The 24,471-nt window shown below is 38.7% G+C and overlaps 1 protein-coding gene across 2 annotated transcripts in view; it reads right to left on the minus strand.

The window, feature by feature from the left end:
• PDXK (pyridoxal kinase) overlaps positions 1–24,471 on the minus strand; it is a 37,327-nt gene that overhangs the window by 6,857 nt on the left and 5,999 nt on the right. For both annotated transcript variants that reach the window (XM_071751986.1, XM_071751994.1), the window contains exons 2-6: positions 13,362–13,416; positions 6,022–6,126; positions 4,860–4,943; positions 2,868–2,914; positions 559–644 (exon numbers count right to left, since the gene is read on the minus strand). In XM_071751986.1, the coding sequence (XP_071608087.1) occupies positions 559–644; positions 2,868–2,914; positions 4,860–4,943; positions 6,022–6,126; positions 13,362–13,416 (377 nt within the window). The remainder of the gene's footprint in view (positions 1–558; positions 645–2,867; positions 2,915–4,859; positions 4,944–6,021; positions 6,127–13,361; positions 13,417–24,471) is intronic.

Below are 24,471 nucleotides of genomic sequence, written 5' to 3' on the forward strand. Positions count from 1 at the left end.
CCTTCTCCATCTCCCATGTAGGTGCTTCCTTCATTTAGAGGGACAGACTGTAATGTAACACAACAGATTATGCCCTGATCTAAGAGTCACAGCTATACAGACAGGGCAGGCTGTTAAATTCTTACCTCCAATGACTCTATGTTGCCACAGTAGTATTTCTGAATCTAATTTTAGGTGCCCGAGTCAAACTATTTCAGTTTTGATCTTCTGACATACAATTAAAATCTTCCTAACAATTGCTCAGGACAGGGAAAGAGAGGTATTTTTTAACCCTGCCTTAGATATAGCCCTCTGAAGGCATTGAGAAGTAATCAGGAAAATGAGAAAACAGAGAAAATAAGAAAAATCTTTTCCTCAAGTAACTCCCAGATTTTTATTGGTTTCATATTGGTTATATGTAACAGTTGGAGGTTTGCTGCAAGGCACCACTTGCAAATAAAACCAAAAAACAAAACCCACCACATACATATGCTTCTGTACTGAGACAAAGAAAAGGTATCAGTCTCCTCTGCTTTCATCTCTATGTTTATTTAGCTATAAAAGGAAATAATTACTTACTCAGCTTCAAACTGGTTAGGAGTAATTATATCAGCAACAGGCACAACTTTGTCCCTGTAGACTGGGAGGAGATCCTTGGGCACATACTAGGGGAGAAGAAACAGCATGAAATGTCAGCAGAATCAAAGATGTGGAAATGCAATTCTTCTTCCCTCCCAGCCACTGAGTAACCTGAGAGCTCCCACTGTATGCAACAGGAACTACAGTGGCAGTGCATCTTCTGGCTATTGACAAAACAGCCCATGTATTGTCCTCCTTCTTCCATTGGAGGTGATAGGAAGCAATGCTAAGCAGACAGCACTAAACTGGCAGCATTGAAAAGAAGTGGTGCCTGGACAAAGAACTTTTTGAGGTCCCTCTCACCAAAGTGACAAAGCAGCATAAGAAAATAATGTGGAACATTATTTTCCACATCCCAACATGTGGAACCCATTCTTATGTCTTTACCTCCTCCAAAAGAAACCACTTTGCTGTACCCACAGTACAGGGATCCTCTGCTGTACCAGTACATGTCCACACTGATCTTGTTGCATTGTGGGATTTAGAAACAAGTAATATCCATGCTATTTTTTTTTCTCCTTCTTTCACTGCAGTATTTCTAGGGTGTACTGCACAGTAACATGGGTGAACAAGAATCAAATCTAGAAACTTACTCTAGAAAGCTGTCCTGGTAAGTACATTAAAAATATTTTACTTGTGTTGCACCCAAGTCTAACAAACTGCAAGAACACTTCACTGCTTGCAGAATCAGCTCTTCAAGCAACAAGGGCCTTTTTTCTTGTGTGTTCCATCTCTATCCCATCTTCATTAGCCAAATACTGCCCATTACCAAAGGGAGATGTCTAAACAGCTGACATGCAGCAGGACTTGGAAGGAGCCCATCAATCTGTATGCTCTTCAGAGTGGAAGCTGAAAAGCATCAGCTGTTTTGGCACACAGTGGAGATCAACAAGGAATTCTTGTTAGATGAGTACAGGGGTCCACCTCACCTTCTGCAGTCCTGCTGTGACTCAATTTAACACAAACTTTAATAAAATTCATTGTTCACTAGCAGTTAATATTCTTTGCTAGAACTGCATTTGCTAAATGAGGATGAATTCCTGCTTTCATCCATGTTTTATTTTCTGTTAGGCTCATAAGATACCCAGGGCTGGTTGTAAATATACATATTCCATGTGTTACTGTCTCCTATCCTGATTTCATCAGCAAGAGGTACAACCCCACCACAGTGTTGACTACTGTGTGTGCAACCAGAACTTCTGTCATACTGATATTGAGCTTACTCATGAGAAATGATGGTCATGGCAACCCTGGGATATCACAGGGATTCTGCCTTTAGACAGCAATGTAAGGCTAGGTCACTCCTAAACCAAGAGGTTTTAAATAGTATTTTTACTACTTTCTATGGCTGGAATTGATGTGTTTCCAGCTAAATTCTGTACTTTTCTTTCAACTACCTTGTCTTCCACCCAAAAGACACAGGTAGACCCATGGTTATCACTTCTCCCAAGAGCTAAGGGCTTGCAAGGTCAGCCACTGAATCTCTGCCTTGTTATAAAATAGCCAAGGACAATAAATGTTGCAATAGACATAAAATTAAAGAATAGAACACAAAAGCAATGGTAAACTTATTACTAAGTGCTCTCTCATGTGATGTTTTTCAAGCAGGTGAACTGTTAAATGTCCAAGGACAAATTCATAGTGCATGACTAGCTAAGGCAGAAGAACACCTAAAATATCATTACTGCTGTTATCATCACTGTCTTTCCACACTATATTTTTTACTGAAATTATTTACTAGTTTAGATTAAAAAAGAATGTTTCTTTATCAGTATGCAGTCTGGTATTGGCACACAGAACCATCCTGTCACTGATCACAGCCCAATGCCTAGCAGCTGTTGCATCTCACGTCAAAAATGTCATCTGCATTTAGGTTCAAGTGGTATGTGAATTCATACAATTTCTGGCAATGCCAGCCAGGCAACAAGCCAAAACAGAGCTCTTCACAGGAGATGAGGGAACTCCAGTGAGACAAGGAGGAGTAGCAGGAGGATATATTTCTGCTCACAGATCTGTATTCCACCTGTTGGCTCAGCAGAGAGTTAGAAATAATCCCAGGTCTATGCAGTCATCTTTCTTCCCAGATACGAAGCTCAATCAAATGCAGGAAATTCAAGTAAAAACTTACTTGATGCTGGAATCCACAGCAACACTTAGGTAAAGTAGCTTAGTTCTGGTGTTAAAAATTAATAAATTCTTTATATAGCAAATATTCACTACACAGAGAATCCAAACAGGTAAGTACTAACCATAGAGCCTTCTCCATTCCATTTGTCACCCATCACTGGATCGCATACTGTAACAGAATAAATCGAGTTTTAGAATGGGGGGCAGTCAGAGAGAAGACCCTCGTGGGAGGGAAACATTTTAGGTAACAGTAGTAGCTATGTAACAGCACTGAGCACTTGACAGCTCATACACTCACACATTTCTTGCAGCACACTCAACCAGAAATTTGTAAGTGGTGTCTGCCAATTCTGAAAGAGTAGGCCGTGTGCTACAAACAATTGTCAGAAGGTTGTAGTCAACCTCTACTAAATGCTTCCATGTTGCCATGTCTAAAGATGATGAGGATGACAGGGTCTGACTGATGCAAATGAAAGGGCTTTTGCTATGGAAAATGCAGAGAGCGCTCCTCTTCGCTTCCCAACACAAAACTAACAGCAGTATGGTGCGTAAAAAAATGCAGGAGCTGATAGCTTTAACAAGAGTCCTATTTTTATTTTAACATTAAAAAGATACATGCCAAATATACACACTAAAATGCTGTGTATACACATGAAAAACTATGTGTATTACAATAAAACGAGAAGAAAATCCAAGCCAAAGTACATACACTTATTCCTGGTGTAATAATGTTAACATATCTTTGGCACAGGTTCCAAACCATCAACGGTATTAAGTACACATCCCAAGTGCCCTCAGTTTCAGACTAAGGACAGAAAGAGCCTAGCCTCGTACTTTAAAAAGGAACATGGTTCAGTGTATTAAAAGAGCTTTTAACAAGATAAAAAGATACAAATCCAAAGGTACCAGATCAATGTCCAATCACTATTTAAGGAAGCCACTATGAGTAAAAAAGAGGGTAATTTGTTCTACATTTTTAAAGTATTTTCCTTACGTTATGATCTAGTTATTAAATATAAAGGATCTTAGAAGCCTAGCTGTGTTCTCACTATCTGACCACTTCCTTCCTGTTCTATACAGCTAGACGTTCTGCTCATATTCCAACAGTTTTTAGCTTTCAACTACTAGTACAAGTAGTAGTACAAGTTCTCTCTGGAGAACCTGACAATGCAACAGTGCTAATAAAGGCTAAAAAGCAACAAAACCTGAGGTCCTGAAGATATCTCTGCTGTATTTTTCTAAAGAACTGTGCTTTGTTAACTTTAGGTCGTATCACAGTTTGCAGTATTACTTTGCAAATCCTGCAAAGCATTCCAGGTGTTTCCTGACCATTCAGTCTTCTGGGTGTGAAGATGACAGCATCAAACCATTATTCACAGCTTTCTATCCCACTGAATCCCCACTGACTTTGCCCTGTCACTCTAAATGTTTTGCTCAATGGGGACTATGTTTAGAAGTCCCAAACCACTCATGAGTATGGTGACTGCAAGTGAAGAATCTTCTCTCACAGGTTTAAGCCTGATGTGACGTGTTAACAGCTGCTGGAGTCTAATGCTCTTTGAGTGATTCCAGATAATCTTAACAAAAAGGTCCCAACTTAAAAAAGCCTTGGAGTTTAAGCAGAATTATGAAGCCTGGAGGGCACAGCAAGACACTTTTTTCTGGGATGTATTATGAGACCATAGCAGGGAATATGGGAGAGTCTATCTTGCTTTTCAGCGACTTGGAAATGGAAGAGGTGCTTCAGCTATCAGCACTTCCAGCCTACACTTCTAAACTACAAAGAGCATCAACTGACTGGGATTTTACAAGCCTTTTTTCTTTTATACAGATGATCAGTCCTCAAGGTATGTTCCTCTTTGTAAGGCATAATGCAAAAAACATACTGAAAAGCATAAAATCAGAAAGATAAAAAAACACAACTTCCTCAACACAGAATCAATGCTGGAAAAGAGCCCAAACTTCATTAAAGCATCAGATGAACCCAGCCAGATCAGAGCACAAGATGGTAGTGAAATGCTGGGTAACATCAGGTTAGCATTTTCATCCTACAACATGCAAAGGATGGGCACATACAATGACAAACCAGAAAGGATTACAATACAAATCCTTACCATATACTAGGTTAGAATTCTGTTGCTTCAACTCCTGGATAATATCCACCACCATTGCAAGAAACGATGTGTCTCTTGTATACCCTTTGGGGAAAAAAGACTCTTTTGAAGTATATTTTCATGAACTTGTTTTGTTTTGAAAAACACCCTTTAAACCAGAATGGATGTTTTGGGATTATAATCCATATACTTAAATTTCCAGTTTTCCCTGTGTATAAAGCACTTTCCTGCACAAGGAAGCTATGAAATCAATCGTATCTGGCAATGTATTTGTGTTTAGTTTAAAAAGTGACTGTTCATTAATATAAAAAAATTGCTACTGTAATCTAAACCAGATACTAAGGTGAAACTTGATCAGTAATCAACATTCGAGAAGTGGAAATTGGATGAGAAGCGCATTTTAATAAAAACTGCTTATAGAATCTCTTTCTTTTCTCTTTCTTTCTTTTCTATGAAGCATTCTATAAGAAACTCTTTTTGTCTATATTTATGAATACGTTGCCAGTGGCCAGCAAAGGAAAACACTGCATTATGTCCTGCACAACTGTATCCACTCAGATTTACACAGAAACAAGAGCAAAAAATTCAAGAGAGATAACAGAGTCAAAACCAAAATCCAGCCGTACTTTGCTCTGTATCCAAACCACCACTCCTTAAAGATCAAGCAAAAAAAGCAAGGACAAAAAGCTGCATACAAAATCATGCTATAGTATGCATGAAGTACTGTATGTATGTGTATGTATATATGTACTATATGTATATATATGCAGTACTATGAAGTGCTGTACAGAGCGCCAGTGCTTCAAATTTAGGAGAAAGGATTAAGTCGTGCCTTCATAATACATTTTAAAACAATACTCTGCCATTCCTCATCATTTTTTCAGTAGAGGCACTCCCAAAACATTAATTAAGCTTGTACATGACTGGCCTGTAAAAGTCTGCAAACTACACAAGAGGCTCAACTTACCTATTATTAGTATTCTATTACAATGTTCATGCAGGAGAACCCTAGGTGCTTCAAACTAATCAGCATGAGCAGCTGTGACTATAACACAGATGAAATTGCAGGAAGAATCAAAGGAGGGAAAATGTATCATCTCTTTTATATATCTTTACTTTTGTAAACATGTCATGGGAACTTGGAGGAAGAAGTTCCCCTTACCTGTGAGTACATAATCATAGCGATTGACCTTGTTCAGCTTCAGTCCTTCATACAGCTCATGAAGTTCATTTGAATTTAACACCTGACCCTTCCAGTGGGAATAACCTGCAAGGTAAATGCGAAACAATTTTTTTCTAGAGCTACATTTTTCTATTTAGGATCACACAGACTATACACTTAGAGGGACTGCATCAGATATTAACACCAGAGAGCATTTCCACCTCCTCTTCTGTAAAAGACCATTGCCCACTGTTGCTGGGTGAAAGCTGCTGTCAGCAGAACAGTTAATACACTCAGCTTCTTCTTAGCATCTCTGCTTCTCAAGAGAATTAGAATAATGACACTGGAGTCTGAGACTGTCCATTTATCAGCAAATCAAGCAGAGCACACAAACTGCTGCCATGTGTTCCCATGAAGCCTACTCAACAATCCCTTCCCTGTGTGGAGGGGGGAAAACATATGTTTTAGACTTCACTGGAGGAGGGTGTCAGTAGAATCTATTTTTCTTATTTTATGCTATAAAAAAAAAAAAAGGAAAAGATTTGACAGGTAGATGACAAGCTTAAATGAGGTTGTGGATCTATCTTGACACAGACACAGTGTTCACTGGGACCTGCATATAATGAATAGAGTGACCACATCCACTGTCATGGATGCCCATTAAATTTACAATGTCATCTGTCAAGTTTCCTTCCAAAAATAGCACAATTTGAATGTTGAAGATCCCAGAAGAGGCAAACGGGCAAATGAGTATCAAAAAGACACTATAAGCACACAAATAATATCCATACACATTTATCCTTGAATGACCTCTAATAATTATAAGTGAATGTTCTTGGCTGAGAAGTAGATGGAATATGAAGTTACTTGGGAGAAGCTTAACTGATTTCAGCAAGCAATGGACCAAGCCCCATGGCAGCTAATTTCAATAAAATAAAACATGGAGATAAATAAAAAATCTTCCTTAATAGACTCCAAACATTTGTCAAAAAATGTAAATGCACCTTGAACCTAACCTTTCCACCTAGACAGCAGCTATCGCTCCCATATATTTAAGAGCATGGTTTGCACCAGGAGATTTGATGAAGCACCAGTACTTGAACTCTCCCAACCTTCATAAATTCAGAGTTTGTTAAAAAGCTTTTCTTTTCATTAACTGGAATTAGGAAAAGTGAAACGTTACATGAGGCATCTTCTTCCACATCATCACTCTGTGAAAACAACAGTATTTTGTTTGTTTTCATTTCAGCTCTTGGAGCAGAAAATTCTGTGATAAAAACAGTTGACTTTGATTATCGCTATAAGCTGTGCTATTAAAGTAACTGTCAAAAGGTGCCTAGAGCCTAGGATAAGCACATTTTTCAGTTTTCCTTCTTATAAATGCAAATACACCCACAGTAGGGTGAGCAGATGGATCATTTTGTTCTCCTCAGCTCAAAGGCCTTGCCTCTAAAACGCAACTTGCTGCCAGCTGGCTGGGGAACTGACTCACATCAGCCACTGTGATCCCCTCCCCAGCAAATGCTTTAAAAAGTCTCTGCAGAAACCAAGTGAGGGATTCCAGTATGTTACAGACAAACTGAGGGATTCCAGTATGTTAGGAGTTCCACTCTAAAATATAGCAGGATTCAAAACAGCAATAGCTCATACATAGGCACATGCCTAGCCCCAAGTAGATGAGGAAACCTTGATGACAACTGACTCAAGTATTCAGCTTATTTAACACAAATATAGAAGTTCATTCAGTTACATCTGCAGTTTCAGAGAAATAACCTGCCTTCTCCTCTTCCTCAAACCTCTGCTTCTATAAAGTGCTGCAAAGACAGCCCAGCCCGTACAGGAACAGAACAAAGTCCTTTTCATTCCATTCTGCCCATCAATGAAACTGAGTGCAGTTTTCACCCAGAATGAAGGTCAGATGTAAGATTAACGGTCATTAATCTTACACACAGTCACAAAAACAGCTATGATAGATTGACCAGCCCATGTAGATACTTAAGAGCCACTTCTCTAGATGGACCCTGCACATTCACTATTTAACTAAAAGTCCACCTTCCTGTCTTGAGCAGCCAATGCACAGGGTCTGTGTCACACTGACCCTCCACTGATGGAGAGAAATAGAGAAACAAAATGTCAGGTAGCAGCCCAGCTTAGCTCAGGAACTTTTGTTACCCACATGGGGCAGGGATATTGTTTGAACTGTGTACCAATGACTTCCAAGGGTAACTAGAGGATCCGTTTTACCATCTGGTAACATGTGTAATACAGCCTGAAATGTAATCACATGATAGCTGGAGGGGGAAAAAAAAGCCCTAAGGAAGCTCTTGGGGAAGCCCCAGTTATTCACACAGAAGAAAAAGGGCAATGCCATCACTAGATCATCACTAGATAGAAATGTGATTTCACTCAAGTTGAATCCAAGTATGCAGAAACAAACACAATCAAAACTGGTGAGCAACATGGAAACCGACAGAAGCCCTTTCCCCAGGGAAAGTTCATGTAACATGATGAACAAGGGGCAAACTCTACAACACTGCATTTATCCTACTCCCTTGGTAGAATATACAATCAAAAAACAACTTCTGTAGAGGGGGAGAAGAAAAAGCTAGTCACTCATGCTCAAAAAAGTGTTAAACCAACTGAAGGATGGACACCTTTGGGGTCCCAAAAAGAAGGAGTGGAATGATCTTCAAATGGGAAAGACAAAAAATCTATATAAATACTGTGTGGTCAAAAAAACACTGAGTAGCCTTGAATTCACCGGTAGATAACAGGGAATGCCATCAAGAAGCCTAAACATGTGAAGTCCAATTGAATTTAGGGAAAAGCATGACAGTGGCTGGATGTAAGGATGATAACGAGGTATCTATGTCTTCCTGGCTAGACAAAAGAACCTGGATGGAAATGAGCACATCTGAAGGCCCAGACTGCATTGCAAGACCTAAAAGAAAATCAGCTTTCTAAAAATGTTATCCCTACACCACTAAATAGAAGTAATCTGGGAAAAAGCAAGAGAAAACTGAAAATCTTCTATTTAACTGTCCACTTACTATAACCCCTACACTGCAGTTACATTTCTGCTCAACAACTCAGAAGTTCAAAGTAGCTGACTATTCGCACACACTGTACAAAAAACTCAGCCAAGAAAACTAAACAATGAGTTTCAAGTTTGTACTTGGCAAAACAACTGCATCCCATGTGGAGACTGCAGAGCTGGTTAGGCATAGCAGCTGGATCAAGTTATTACTCTTTTATCTTGGATATTAAGGTGAGATCTTGGCTTGTGTCTTCCACAGAAGAAGAAAGCTGAGTCTTCCTTGTTCTGGTTACAAAACTTCTGAACAGTTCCTCGCAGTGCCAGACTGAGAGAGCAGGAAGAACATTAGAAAACAGGATACAGCTCTCCAAAACTGCACTTGGCTCAGACTAACCTCCATTAGTTTCCCAGGTTAGTAAGAATTTTTGAATACACAGATTAACATAACCATTTAAAAACTTTTATACACCTTCTGGGTATCTGTGTTATGGCCTTTTATGGTAATTAAATGTTATATATTTGATTTTAAGTAGGTAACAGAAAGACAGGCTAAGATATGATGCCTCTTGTCCCTTATCCCTCTAAAATGATAAACATTATTAATTAGTCTTTAAGAACATGTCTTGCTTCATCTGTTTGAAAAGAAAAAAAAAAACAAACAACAAATCACAACCAAGAGAGGCAGATAATACTGTACCCAAGATGCACTTAGATATTTTTTTTTTGCCTTCCTCCACTGGTACATTTTTTTCTCTTTTAGAATCAATTTATAAACCTCTTAATTACTTTCAAAAACAAGGAAAAAAGAAAAGAATAAAAATCCCAGACATACCAGAACAAAACAAAACAATAACAAAAAACAAGCTAAGATTTAAGTATAGCAAGGCATGTAAGATTTCTTTGTTTTCCAACCCAGAACATTCTACTGTGAGATACGAGTTCCTCCTGGGGTGCTCCTTGCGTAACTCTCGCAAGTCATTTCAGTAACCAAGTATTTCACATGGGAAAAAGGAAGAAAGCACATAATGGGCAGGTAATCTGGTCCCAGCTGTGCCCCAAGTTTTCTATGCCAACTGTGACTGGTCTAAACACAGGGCTCAATCTTCAGACACCAGGAGACCTTCAACAAAACCAGAAATAGAGTACCAAGTTCTCCTACAGCGTATTTTTACAGCTGGTCAGTGTGGGAGTAAAATACTACCAGTGACAGGCATGAGTGGAGATCTTTTCCTTTTGTTCCTCACTACCTGGGTGTGAATGACTGTGTATGGGTGGCAGACTGTGAAGAATCACATCAAGACATAATTACAGTTTCTCATGTGTTAAACTTACCAGCCAACCCAACCACCCACTACACATCCAATAAGTGGTAGTCATAAGTGCTTTGCTTAAAAACTAAAAGGAAGAGAAAAAATAAAAATAAAACCAGTCTGTTTGTTCTGGAGTAGTATCAAGGGTAGGATATGGATGGCAAAGTAAGACCATTATATGCTTACCATTAACCTACCAATAAAACAAAAGCAATAAAACAAAAATTCAAATCACTGTAGAATTACAAATGCACTCCAAATGATCAACAATATAATAAAAAACCCTAGGTTCTTATTTTTGCACCTCAGACAATGAGATGCTTCTGCAAACAACAGAGTAAAACAGAATTAAAAGCACAGAACCTTTGTAGGTTGCATGACAGCTTCTTTTATTTGAACATGAAGCATGACGCCATTTAAGGGTGAGTCACTCTAATAAAAAGTTCCTCACCATGCAACGTGACAAACTGCTTTCCCAGGGGGACTGATTTTAAGCACATTTTCTGAATTTCAGGATTATCGGAGACTAAAGAAAGATGAATTTTCTGAGAAGGAGTCAGCAGAAATAGGCCCATAGTATCTTAACAATTTAAAGACAGGGCAACAAAAAAGCAGAAGTGATTCACCAAAGAAACCCTGTTAGTCACGAATTCTCTTTGAATTTTATCTTTTGCTGACAAAGACCAGGTTTAAAACGGGGGATGGGGAAATATCAAAAAAGAAAGAAAGAATACCACATCCAAAACCTCACACACTTGGCTACCTGTGTCCCCTCTGGTTTGTCACATTCATCTAGAAACTGCAGTTCACAGATTCTGAAGGAAGATTTTGCCCATCAGCTTTTATAATGAACACTGAAAGCTTTCTTTTAAGATCTTGTTCCTGTAGGAATTTCAAGTTATTTTCACCAGTTCACCCACCATCATTCCCATGTATTGCAGCTCTGCTCCAGACACAGGCCACAGCCTAGCAGGGCAGTTTCTGTTCATTAATCCCTGCAGGGGCACAGATGGCACGTACATTGATCTGCAGGTACTACTGCAAATTCTGTGTGCTTCCTTTCTTTTTTGTTCTTTCCTCTTTCAGACAAATGACCAATACTTTTAAAGGTAATCTCCTTTCACTCATGCTTGGCCAGTGCCAAACACACTATTGTAATTTTTTTCTGAAAGGTCTGCTTTCTGAAGTCACGAGGTTGTTCAGCAATCTTAGGTATTTACTAATAAGGACTACAGAAAGAAAAAAAATTAATGTGACACCTAAACACCAGGAGACAAAATATAAATTCAAAATATTTTAATGATGTTATTTTGGAGGTATTTTTTTGTTTTGGGATATTCATTTAGGCCTTCTTAGAGGGGAAAAAAGCAAAAAAAAAGCCCCCATTAACTTGTTGTTTCTTCTACTATCTTCATTGTCTGCCAAACCTTGACAGAAGCACTGGTAATGTTTCTCCAGCTGTGATACTATTAAAAAATTACAATCTTCCTTCTTTTATGTTTTAGGAACCTAATCATCCTATTGGTCATGTAATTTTCCCACCTTCAGACATATTCATTTTATGGTCCAATAACACCTCTATTGAGCTCTTTTCACGCCCTATAAAGCTGATTTAATCTTGAAACTGAAAGCCAACAAACGACAGGTGCTCATCTATTTTGAGTGCTGAGTTATTTCACGTGAAAAAATTGCTTAATTTCTGGAAGATTACAGCAGTTTTACCCAACTAACAATAACTGAACAATAAAATATCCTGAACTCCAAAACTGAATAAACTCCAAAAGTCACATATAACTATCTCTTTAAAAAACTGAAAGAACCTTTGGTCTATGCCAAAGGGTACAAACAAAATAAGCAGCATTTTACCTGAGCCAGGAAAGAACCCTCCACCTCTTGTTCAATTATTACTTCTTTCATGCCTTTTCTCAGCAAGCAGAGATGACTTTCTGTCTACCCTTGAAACATTCACATCTTTTTCACAGGATGACACTAAGCTCCTTCCATGCTAGTACATCTTATAATCATTTGAAAGCTGCATGGAGTGCAACAGAGTAAGAGGACAGAGGCTTTCTGGCCTGCTCTGTTTCAAAAACTTAGCAGTTTGTTAATACAGCTGTACCTGTGAGGCACTAGGGAACTATCACAACTTTGGGGTTTTTTTTCTTTTTCAGAAATAATTTTTGCTCTTTTTCAGAAATAATTTTTTTTTTTGTTAAAGTCAGAATTTGTTCTGGGATTATTTTTTTAAGGCTTTCTTTTTAAGAACTTCTTCATCTAGAGTAGATCTCTCTTCAAACAACCTGCTACCACCATGACAGTAGATGTGTCTCTATTGATCCAAAACCAGCAAGTCCCTTGGAGCTCCTTTATGGGTGAGACATATTTCTAACATGAACAAGCATTTCAGCTTTTTTTCAAAAATAAAGTCCTCTAGCACTGTGAGTGTTAGGAACTCAGAAGACATTATATGAGTGCATCACATTTAGGCTTAGAACCCAAGTAAAAATAGACTTAAATGTATGAACACTCTCTCCCAAATGTAATTTTTAGGATACTTGCTAGTCATCTAGGTAGGTACATAGAGAGAAAACACTGAGTCTAGCCCAATATTCATCTGATGTTTGGGGCTGGTAACATGATTATGAGTGTCACAGGGCCATAATGCAATGAAAACAGCACTGAAGACTCACAAAGTATAGATGGCTCTATTTGTCATTTCACCACCCGAGTTAATTAAATTACTGACTAACAAAAGAAACTCATGCTCTGAAGTAGCAAAACAGGACATTACCAGATCACATCATGCCCTTATGCCAAATACAGACATCTTTGAGACTTGAATAAAAACATGAAAATTACATCCTTGTCCTATATCCTGAAAATGTGAGTGAAAATTTAAGACCCTTTTCCCTTTCATGGGATGAGGTGAGCCACATGTTGCGTAGGGCTAAGTGACTGCATGGTGCTACCTGAAGACACATGTAAAATTTTACCTGTGTGGTTTGAGAACTGGACAGAGTTCACCGTATCAACTTCAAATCCCAAAACCTGGAACAGAACACAGAAACATTTCTTTTACTCACACAGCTTCGTGAATACGTTATCATTATTACAAAACACAATAAAGGATTCTTATTCCCCAATGCATGTTTAAAAATCTTAGGTGCTATTTTCAAGTGAAAGCTGAGTCAACATACATGCAACACAAACAAAAGCACAGTAGTTTACTTCAGCAGGGTATGTGGAACAGAAGGGACATTGGCAACAGCACCAGAAAAACAGAGCTCTGGATCCTCAGGCTACAGTTCATCTAGGGATAAGTACAGATGAGAGGATGGTTCAGCAGCAATCACTGAAGCCCTGAAGAAACCTTGACTAGTCTTTCACAGCAAGAAACACGGTCTAAATTTCAAGGTACTAAATTACTGCTAAAAACAGAGGGAGGATGCTGTTAGTATTCCAGTAAGCAAATCTTTCCAAAAAGACAGAAAGATTTTTAAGGGGATCAGTGTCATGAGCCACACTTGGATGTCACAAGCAGTTTTTTTCCAAATGAAAGAGAATGGAAAGAAAACACTGGGAATTAATTCGAGGCATGATTAGGAAATCAAAGGGAGAGAGCTCTTAAAAACACAAAGTAATAAAAGCCTAAGGCATGCTCTGAAAGCTGGCTGCTACCTTGTGTTACCAGCAATCCAGATACTGAAATCTCCAATAATTTGCTAGTGCAATCCGCAAACACATTCTTGTTGTCCCAAAAAGAGATCAATATTATGAAAATAAGAGCACTGAATCAGAAAACTAATGAGGATTTTTAACCTGGCAGTAGCAGCTTAATACAGGCTTGAACAGCAGTTCATTTTTAGACATTTTTATCTGCCACAAAATAGTGACGTAACAGTCTGACAATTAATGTATGTTTCCACATCCTACTTGCTCTGAGTAAGAATTCTCCTCAAAAGAAGAGCTGCTATATATGGCTCAGTGAGTCATGCTGGGAGATAACAGCAATGATGCATTGCTGCTTATGATCCATTTTCAGGCAGTTTGCTGGGGAGGGGGGAGCGAACAAACAAAGCCTTTGCCAGTCACGTTTTTCACTGAAACACACGCCTCTCCCTTTTTATCATCAAAATATATTCACACATATTAAAAATCTCTGGAGGTATTCTGGCAGATATTAGGTTTTCCCTTGCACATGAAAGCCACTAAGTGATAAGCCCCTTATTTCAAACCCTGGGCCATTACAAGATGGAGGTATGTGCTGCAATGGTTTTCACAGCTCAGAGTCCACACAGGTCTTCACAGAGTAAGTCTATTTCAATAGCCAAAAAAGGTTTCTGTTCATCCCTAATCAGAAAGCAAAGTAATCTTATGTTAATGATAGACAGAATGGTGGGTTGTTTGAGCCTGATCAAATTCAAATTAACTTCAGCTTCTATTCTCACCCCAGTTTCTTGTTTCACCTTGGTGGATTGCATTTTAAGACCCCGGAAATAAAAGGGGTGAGAACATGGCAATACTGTGATGCTAACCACGATGTTTACACAGGCTCTTCCAAGACATAAATGAGAATACTGCCTCTAACCAGACCATCATGCCACATGCAAATCCCCTCCCTGCAATGAGCAGACCTAAGTTCTTATTTGCTTTGAACAGCTTGGCAACATTTGTGAATTAGTTGATTTCTGTGCAATATTGATAACATGTCTCACCAACTATTTAACGCCTGACTCTGAAGAACACACTTGCTAGGATTTACTAACTAATCAGGTTTACAGTTAGTGCCTGATGGAAGAAGAGCACACACAACTGGTCGTGGGGAGGGCTGCTCCAGAACAGGGATAAATACCAGCTGTACCAGCTGTGGCCACCAGTGAGTGCAGTCCTTCTTTACTGACTCCACCAGCAGTAGCTATCATTTGATTTCCCAACAAGCTTTTTTGTAGGATTACTGATTTCTGGTTTGTTTTAATCTGTCTTAACCAGCAGAGGGCAAAACACAAGGGGGGGTGCATCTCCTGGAGACAGCTAGGTACCTGGTTAGCTTATTTGGGTGCTTGGTAAAAGAGAGTTCAAAAAAGTGCTCTTGGGTAGTTAAGGAAAAATCAGACAGCTCAAACTCAGCAAGGGACCTCAATATTCTGACTTTTGGTGCAAAACGGGTTGGAAGGCTTTAAATGTCCCCATAGCAATCACTTCCTTGTGTTAATCTATTCTGCCACACTTACCAATTTGCCCAAAAGTTTTCCTTTGAATAAATGCACATTACTACAATCTAACACACCTAAATCATGTAATTCTCTAGTTCTGACTCAACCCTCCAAATAGACCACAGTTACTCAAAGGAACTTCCTTTTACATAGATTCATATCAAAACAGCAAGTACTTAAAAGGCATAAAATGTCATCTAAAAATGAAGTATAAATAGAAAATACAATTATTACTACCTTAAAAACAAGAGTTACAAATGTTGAAACCTAGGCTTAGTATAAAGCATTAAAACAATAAAAAATAATTATGGAGTCAAGTCAACACAAATTCAGTATACGTTTGCTAGAAAAGCAAGCTGAATTTAAGCCTCAAGGATTTTAGTCAGCAGATCATTAATTGGAAACAGTGTATATTGAAGTCCTAAGAGCAGCTTTTGACAGTATCATCTCTTCTACAGATACAGACTGTGTCTTAAAATGAACTATACAAACCAAAATTAGGAACTTGTTCACTTGAAGTGGATAAAGAAATGTTATCTTCTTCAATCAATCACTGAAAAAACAGTATTAACAGTCTTGTTAAACCTTTAAAATATATTCCCATATTTTTACTTTCTTAGGCAGAAATAACGAAAAGCAGTGATTGTGAGATATTTTTTATTTAAATAAAAAGTTCTATGCAGGCCAGAGGTTAAATAAATCTTAAATGAAATTTAGTTACCTAAATAATAATAGACAAGTTTTGTACATTCAGACCTAGAAAACTGAGATCAGACAAAACCTATTGAATCAGATCAATCATACAGAGTAAAGTCTCTCATATTCGTACAAAAAATTATGCATTTAGCTGGACATAAACAATTTCTTCAATGTTATAACCCAGTGAGAATCAACCTTTCCTTTGGAAAATCTACTAGAAAGTACAAATTCAACACAGGACTAAAAATTACTTACAAGTTTCTTGCTTGTCAATATGAAACACATTTAAATTACTTATTTTAATTCATGGATTTAAAAATCAATCCACTGCAGCTACTGTTGTTTTTTTCTACACACAGAAATAAATTTCTTCATGTGTCTGAAGTATATATACATGTATACATGCGACAGACCAGCTGTCACCTCAACACCTTTCCATATTTCATGAGCAACCAAAATGCTGTAACACAGCAAGCACTGCACATGAAATGGCAAATAATTATGAAGTGAGATCTATACACCATTTTGTGGCATTCAGTCAACAGAGGACAAATAAGTACAAGCTGGTAATAAAGTGAGCAGTTGTCTCTGCTTTGCTAAAAAACAAAAAATACATCAGAGGCCCAAAGTAGAGCTTGTCCAGGTCCACCTGTGTGACAAATGTCTTTACTGAGATACTGACAGTTTCACCTTATACTCCTTGATGCCCCACTTTCCCTTGGCTTCCTGAATTTCTCTGCCTTTCAGCCTGCAACCTGTTTAACACGACCCAGTTTGGGGCTTTGTAATTGTCATTTTTCCGCGTGTTGTGTGTGTATGTACTTAGGTGTTCCTTGCACCTCTCTGTAAATAAACTAAAGGAACTCTGTAAATAAACTGGATTTTGCCTGTGTCACAACTAACATCTCCAGATTGTATATTAGTACGAGGACTGAACTTACTAAGAAACACACAATAATGCTTAAGTTATTGCTTCTCTATGCCACCCTGTAAATAGTCTGTACCCGAGTCACTTGCCTTGCTCCCTTTTGAAAGAGTCCTGTGCTAATATATTCCTGCCTCTGGTTTTGGAAATGTACATTACAGCAGCCACTCTGCAAAAATGCCCCTCCAGTGCTCCAGATGCCAGGGATACACATGATCTACACTAATATTATCCTGTTTTGGATGATCACCAGTGGTTTCCACCTCTCTCTGCTGTCATCCTCCGTAAGTATCATTTGCCTGCAGAACTGCAAATCCTGGGCAAATCTAAACCTATAGCCAGTTTGGGTAAGGATGATAAGTGCTCTTCAAAGGAAAAAGATAACTGAGTTCACCCTAAATCTCTCAGCGTCCAGTCTAAGCACATGTCAAAGAATGCTTTTCTTAAGACCCAAACTGAGGTTGCCTGTGTTGCATCATATAGTGACATTTACAGCAATTGAAGTCTCAGAGGAAAACGGGTGAACCAAACATTTACCTATCCTCAAGAAAAGGAGGCAGAACTGTTACATTTGAAAAAACAAACCAAAACCAAAAAAACCCACAAAACATCAAAAAGGTGGGAGCTTTGTATTTGGAAAGCATGGCTGGCAGATCTGAATGACATATTCCAGAAAAATTTTTGAACATTAAATCAAAATAGACACACTGGAGCAGAATGCATTTGAAGAAACAGCTTGCATGAAATACAACTCCAACATTATGCGTGAGACGTAGTTCTTCCTGAAAAATACCTGAAGGAAAGGGACAAATATCATCTAGTTCCTCCCATAGTGCAGAAAGCACTATCCCCAGCCTTGCAAAGAGAAGGTGCATCACTTGTGCAGGCACCTCATCCACAGAACTTTCAGAATGTACAACTTCAAACTAGCAAGTGCTTGAGGGAAAAATCAACATATTAGAAAGGAAGAGACTTCAAAATACATTGGTAACTTCCCAAGGTGCTCCTTCTTTTTGGAAAACTTGACAAACAGCCTGGTTTTCCTAAAAAACACACTAGTAATTTAAACATACCCATCCACCAAACTACAAATAAAAAGCCAAAAGCCCCTCAGAGGGCTTTTTTTTTTTTTTTTTCAAGTACGAGACAGTAACATGAAACCAAACAAAAGCTTGAAGACCCCCAGTGTATGATCACATTTCTTACAGAGGATCTCCTTCCTTATCCAAATTTAGACCATAGGTGGCTTTATTGCTGTTAACAGGACACAGCTACTGTAGGCTCCCTATCAACAGGAAAATCACCCTTACAGGAATTAACACTGACAGATGATGCATCAGTCCAAGGACAAAGTTTTATAGCATAAAGAGATCCATAAACAAAGGGAGTTACAGAGACTTTAAAAAACACAATTTATGAGGAATTTTCAAGAAGTTTTGGGGTACGTCCCCAAATTCATAATGTGAACAATCCACAAAGTGAATTAGCCAGTAATACCTGTATTTGTCCATAAAAACACTGTATCACATACAGAAAGACATTCCATCCTTCCTGATTTTCTTATCAAACCAAGCTTAATTGAAAGTCATTAACAGAATTAACTTTAATGCCACAGTGAAAATTACTCTATTAAACAAGGTAATGGAGGTTTTGGGGTTTTTTTGCCAAGTAGTGCCAGCTATACCTTCCAATATGAAAGTCTGTGTCAGGCGATGAAACATTCTATGTATTCATTGTATTCTGCATATACCTGGTGATGTTTATGTACTACAATTTGGAATTTTATTTTACACAGTCATCACTGTAGTTCCAGTGAACATCATTGCTCCACTGTATTCTTCTGGACACAGAACAGAAACAGTATAAAAAGCTGAATTTCTGCAATCAAATTAATATAGAAGGGAAGAAAAAAAAAACTTTTCAGTTGCAGCCTGCACCTTTCATTGTGTGCCAGATCTCTCACTTGATTGCACCTCCTTCCATTCGACACAGAATCAAAAAACTACTGGGTGTAGAAAATTAGAACATAAACTCAGTTTGAGAAAAGGAACCTGAAGGAAAAGAAAAGGCATGTGCTGGCAATTAGTGAAGCAGGCATAACTGCTGGTGTGGGTTGATAAACCAAACTCAACCTGCTATTGACTAACTCAATCTCTTTTTTCACTTTCTGAACTTTTACTAAACAATACCATGTAGATAATGAGAATTCTGTACATATAATATAGCAGTATTTTAGTGAAACATTTGACAAGGCACTGCAAGAAAAACCATTAAGATACTGGAGATACTGTGCTAGGAGAAAAATACAAGAAAAAAAAACCAAACTAGCTAAAGAACAGGGGTGCTGGAGATACTGTTGGCGATTCACTAATCCAGAGTCAGGTTCCAAATAGGCCACTTCAGATTCTGAGGTTAGAAATAGACAACTACAAAAAGGACAATTAAAAAAATACAACAGATGACCTTGATGAAAAAAGAAGCTATTCCACCAGTAAACAAGAGAGACACAGGAAACACAGGAAACTCTGTGACAGATATAAAATATAATATATATACATACAGATACTTGCATAGTATCTGATACTTATTAAAAGTTAGATAATTTTAAACTCTTAAAAAAACCTATAAAGTATGCTATATGAAGACTACACAAACAATACACACATAGAAAATACCCCCAAAAAATATCCATTTACAAACAGCCTAGTTAGAAATGTTCACACTAAAAATCAATGCTGGAAAACCACAATCCACCATGCCTTTCCCTGCCTGAATCTACCTTTCACTTCAACTTTTTGTGCCCTCAATTCAAACTCCACACATTTCTTAAATTGTTTTTATAGTAACAATATATCCCACATCTTTTTGATGCCACATCTTTTAGATGCTCAATTGTTGCTCCACAGCCACAAGTTCTCAGGCCAACAACTACCCCCACATCAGCAAAACCAAGACAAGTCAACCACCTAAGGTTGCCTAAGGCCTGTTTTAAGTGACACTGCTCTCCCACTTTTGATCACCTATCAGTTTTCAGGATTTAACAGCTGAGCAGAACTGAACACCACAGAGGACTTCCTAAAGACTAGAGCAAAAAGAAAATACCTTCTCTCATTTGACAGCAGACTGCAATTTTTATCAAAGTGCTCTGGCAAAATTGGTACTTACAGAGAACTTGCAGATGACCTGATCTGGCTGTAACATTGTGACCTTCAGAACAGAAAGAACTCAACAGCCTGAGACTGCAGTGAATTTCTTCTCCAGCAGCCTGTTTCTTCATTTTTCTGAGAAGGTTTGCAATCTAAGTACATATCTGAAATGTTATCAGGCCAAATTCAAGATAAGGGTTATAGTGCCTTAAATATGCTGCTCCAAGTAAGCTTTGGATAAGCAGGTATGCTTCAGAGCAAATACCACCAGGTCACTCAGTTTTATTTTACACCTTGACAGACTAATTAGTATGTACTGATAACTATTCAAGGCGAGATACTTGAACAACATGAAATACATGCCTTTATCAAAATTCCTCAAAGTTGTTTTTGGGGGGGGGTTTTTTGTTTGTTTTTGTTTTTTTGGGTTTTTTGCTGCCCAAACAGCCTCTTGTGCCTGCAAGATGCACATTTACCACCATTACTCTATACATCACACCAGTTCAGTCTGGGATCAACCTGACCCCATAGATTTATAGTATAGAGGCTCTATTAACCTTCCTATGGGCAGAAGGTCATTCCTGCCAGCTGGGGTGGGGCCAAGTGATGGATCCCTAAGACACTGATTTATAAGGGCTAAGGCAAATGAACAACATGGAAATAAAAGCTTGTTTTTCTCTTCAATCTTCCCAATAAAAGACAAACATGGAAAAAATGAGGGTGAGGTGGTGCTGTGATTGTCTGACTGCTTGCCAGCCACGAAATGTACTTCCCTTCCATCTTAAGACTCTGTTTACTGTTAGGTAACAGTGGCTTTAGATACTGATTTCAGAAGTAGACATTGCAGTTGACATAAAATCTGCAGGTTCACTGCAAAATTTGGATCTATCATCTTCATGCTGCTTCCTTCTGCACTTGAATGTTATTTGACAAAAACACCATACTTGTCACCCTCCTGCCAACTGGAACCGTGCAGTGCTACACAAGGAAGTTTACAAACACTGAGTAGGAGATGCAGACACACACAGCAGCAATAGATCCAATAGGCAGGGACTAATCTCTTGTTTATTTTGGTGAATGAAATGGAGCAGGAATCCCACCACACATTCTTTTCCTTTGATTTTAATTGGTTTTTTTTTTCTGGTCCTGCTGTTAAAAGTTTGGATAGCCAGCTCTCTAAACTTCAGTCCATTAGCAAGGCATGGCAAGCACATCATGTTCATATATCTAAGGTGGAGTTATCCTGCAAGGAGTTGTGTTTTATTCAGCACATATGTTTTATTTGGTCTTCTTAGGTAGACTATGAATGGATCCTGCTCCCCCATCAAAACTTTAGGTGTTAAAACTTCAAGATAACATGTTTGTACAAACAAAACAGGAAACAACTTTCTGAAAGAGTTGCCATGTTACAGAAAGATCACACCGAGGCCACTACAAGGAAATAATGAAGCTTCCAGAGAACAGCTAAATGTCTCATCAATTCCTTCAGAGCAAGCAGATGTCTTCGATAAGAATCTATGTTGAAGAATGTTTCCTTCAGCAGATAAGAGGTGCAAGAGCCTGGGGCTTGCTCCTGCCTCCCACACCTTAGTTATGCCAAAAAAATCTATCTGTAGGGCAGCGTAGGGAACTGGACTGGGAAAGTGACTCACAAGATAAATAAGCATTTTCTTCTTTTCCTTCTTTGTCAAGGTATTTATAACCTGGATGGCTCCTCAGAGCAGTTTACAGCGTGGCCTCACAAAATTACTTTTCTTGGAAGAGCTGAAGTGAACAGCAAAATAGTTCAGCTGGAAGAACCAGCTGGTGGCAGTAAGGCAACTGCAAGAGTTTCTCAAGGTCTCTTTGCTACTGAAACCAGCAGGTGGTGAAACTACGCCCTAGAGAGTAAGTGGCAACATAAAACCTCTCGAATTTCAAAACTAAGTTGTGATACATTTACTTGGTTATTGTATGAATTAGCAGAGGCACAATGTTAGTTCCACTAAGTACGGTGCAAACAGAAATAACCATCACAAATATAAAGCTACTGGCAATATTTGATTACAAAAGGAAGGGGTTCTGACCCAGGTTGTACCTTGTGCTGGTATGGAAACAGCAAGTGATTAATGTACCATTACTGCTAGCCTCAGTTCTGACCATGTTTTAAACATTTTTTTTCCATTTCTGTTAGCTACTCAGAGTATCTGATGTTTTCCACAGGTAATGCAATGCCCACTCCAATGAGACAGGAGCTGTACTCTCTCAGAAAAGTGAAAGAAACTAAAGTGAAGGGCTGGCTGGATGAAAGAAGTTTTACTTCCAGGCTGAACTTGTTCAGTAGTACTCATCACCTACAAAAAATGCTGTAAAAATATATTAAGGTATGCAGATTCAGAAAAAAAAGATACATTTATATTAATTGATTAGATTTAGGTCAAGCTTCACTAAATATATCATCATAAGCTCTGGCATATAATTCTGCAAAAACAGTATAAAATTTTAAGAATTTAGCAAGCATTTGTTTATATTATTACTTATTTTCTTTTTCTTTTATTTTTCTCTAAGACAGAATAACCTTGCACAGTAAGATGCCAAAAGAAAACAAATATTTTAGTTTTAACAATAAATAGAGAACTTCTAATGGGGATATCAATGCAAAGACACTCGGCTTCACTGGCTAGCAATCTGCCAAGGTAAATGAGAGAAAAAAGTTTTCCATATTCTGATATTATCGGACTGAGCAGCACTTTACTTCTTTGGTAGTTTCAAATATAGAATCATGGAAAGTCAGGGGTTGGAAGGGACCTGGACCTCAAAAAATCATCTAGTCCAACCCCTTACCCCCTGCCAGAGCAGGGTCACCTCCAGGAGGTCACACAGGAACACACCCAGATGGGCTTCTAATGTCTCCAGAGAAGGAGACTCCACAGCTTCCCTAGGCAGCCTTTCCAGTGCTCTGTCACCCTCACAGTGAAATAATTCTTCCTAATATTTATAGGGAACCACCTGTACTCCAGTTTATAACCACTGCCCCTTGTCCTACTGTTACTCACCCCTGAGGAAAGCTTTATTCTGTCCTCCTGGCACTCACCCCTTACATATTTATAAACATTAATGAGGTCACCCCTCATTCTCCTCTCTCCAAGCTGAACAGACCCAGCTCCCTCAGCCTTTCCTCATAAGGGAGACGTTCCACTCCCTCAATCATCTTGGTCACTCTGCACTGGACTCTTTCAATCAGTTCTCTGTCCTTCTGGAACTGAGCGGCCCAGAACTGGACACAATATTCCAGTCTGATGACCTACAAACTGCAGAATGACATTATTGAAGATTGCTGTGGATTCCTCCCTTCAGGTTACTGCAGTCACCGATAGCAACATATCCCTTGCTTGAGATTTTCACAAAGATCCTCTTCGGAGAGGTACAACATTACTGGACCCCACAATGGGGAGAAGGGGAACAACTGTGCTCAGCCTTGAAAGGTTCTGCTGGGTCAGGAATACCATTTACTTCCATTTTTGGAAACCACTCCACCTACGTATCAGAAAGCAGCTCTTCAGCTTTTGCTTTGCCCCAGGGGACTCTTCACCATTTTTTAGTATATTCTCTAGCACCTCTTCAACACAACACATCCCTTTGGCAAGAGGTACTTTGGATTCCCAAGACAGCAAAGTTAAATCACCATGGAAGGATTTCTGCTCAGCCCAAACCAGTCCGTATGCTTAAAATTTACATAGGGTGACAGAAGGTGAAGTGAGGTTTGGTTGTTTGTTTCTTTAATGAACCAAGGATGAGCTTTCTGTATCACAGTTCTCTCCTACTCTATGGGTAACTGTTCCACATGTTCAGGGAACTGGAGCTCAGAGGTGTCACAGATTAATTGGCATCAACAAATAAAAGTCCTGAACAAGGACTTGAAAAAACTGAGGTAGTGTAGCAAAGTCAAAATCCAGTTCAGTAATACTTCTTTGCTATGACAAGCTACACCACAGCTGCCAAGCCACAGTATGATGGACCAGTCTGGCTTCTGTTGGGGCACATATTACCTATCAACATTGAACTGCTTGGCATGTTTCAAATTCTATCCTCACAATCCATTTTCTCTCTGTAGATTCCTATACAGGTGCACACTGTCTCA

The sequence above is a fragment of the Heliangelus exortis genome, chromosome 1, assembly GCF_036169615.1.
Source record: "Heliangelus exortis chromosome 1, bHelExo1.hap1, whole genome shotgun sequence".
Lineage (NCBI taxonomy): Eukaryota > Metazoa > Chordata > Aves > Apodiformes > Trochilidae > Heliangelus > Heliangelus exortis.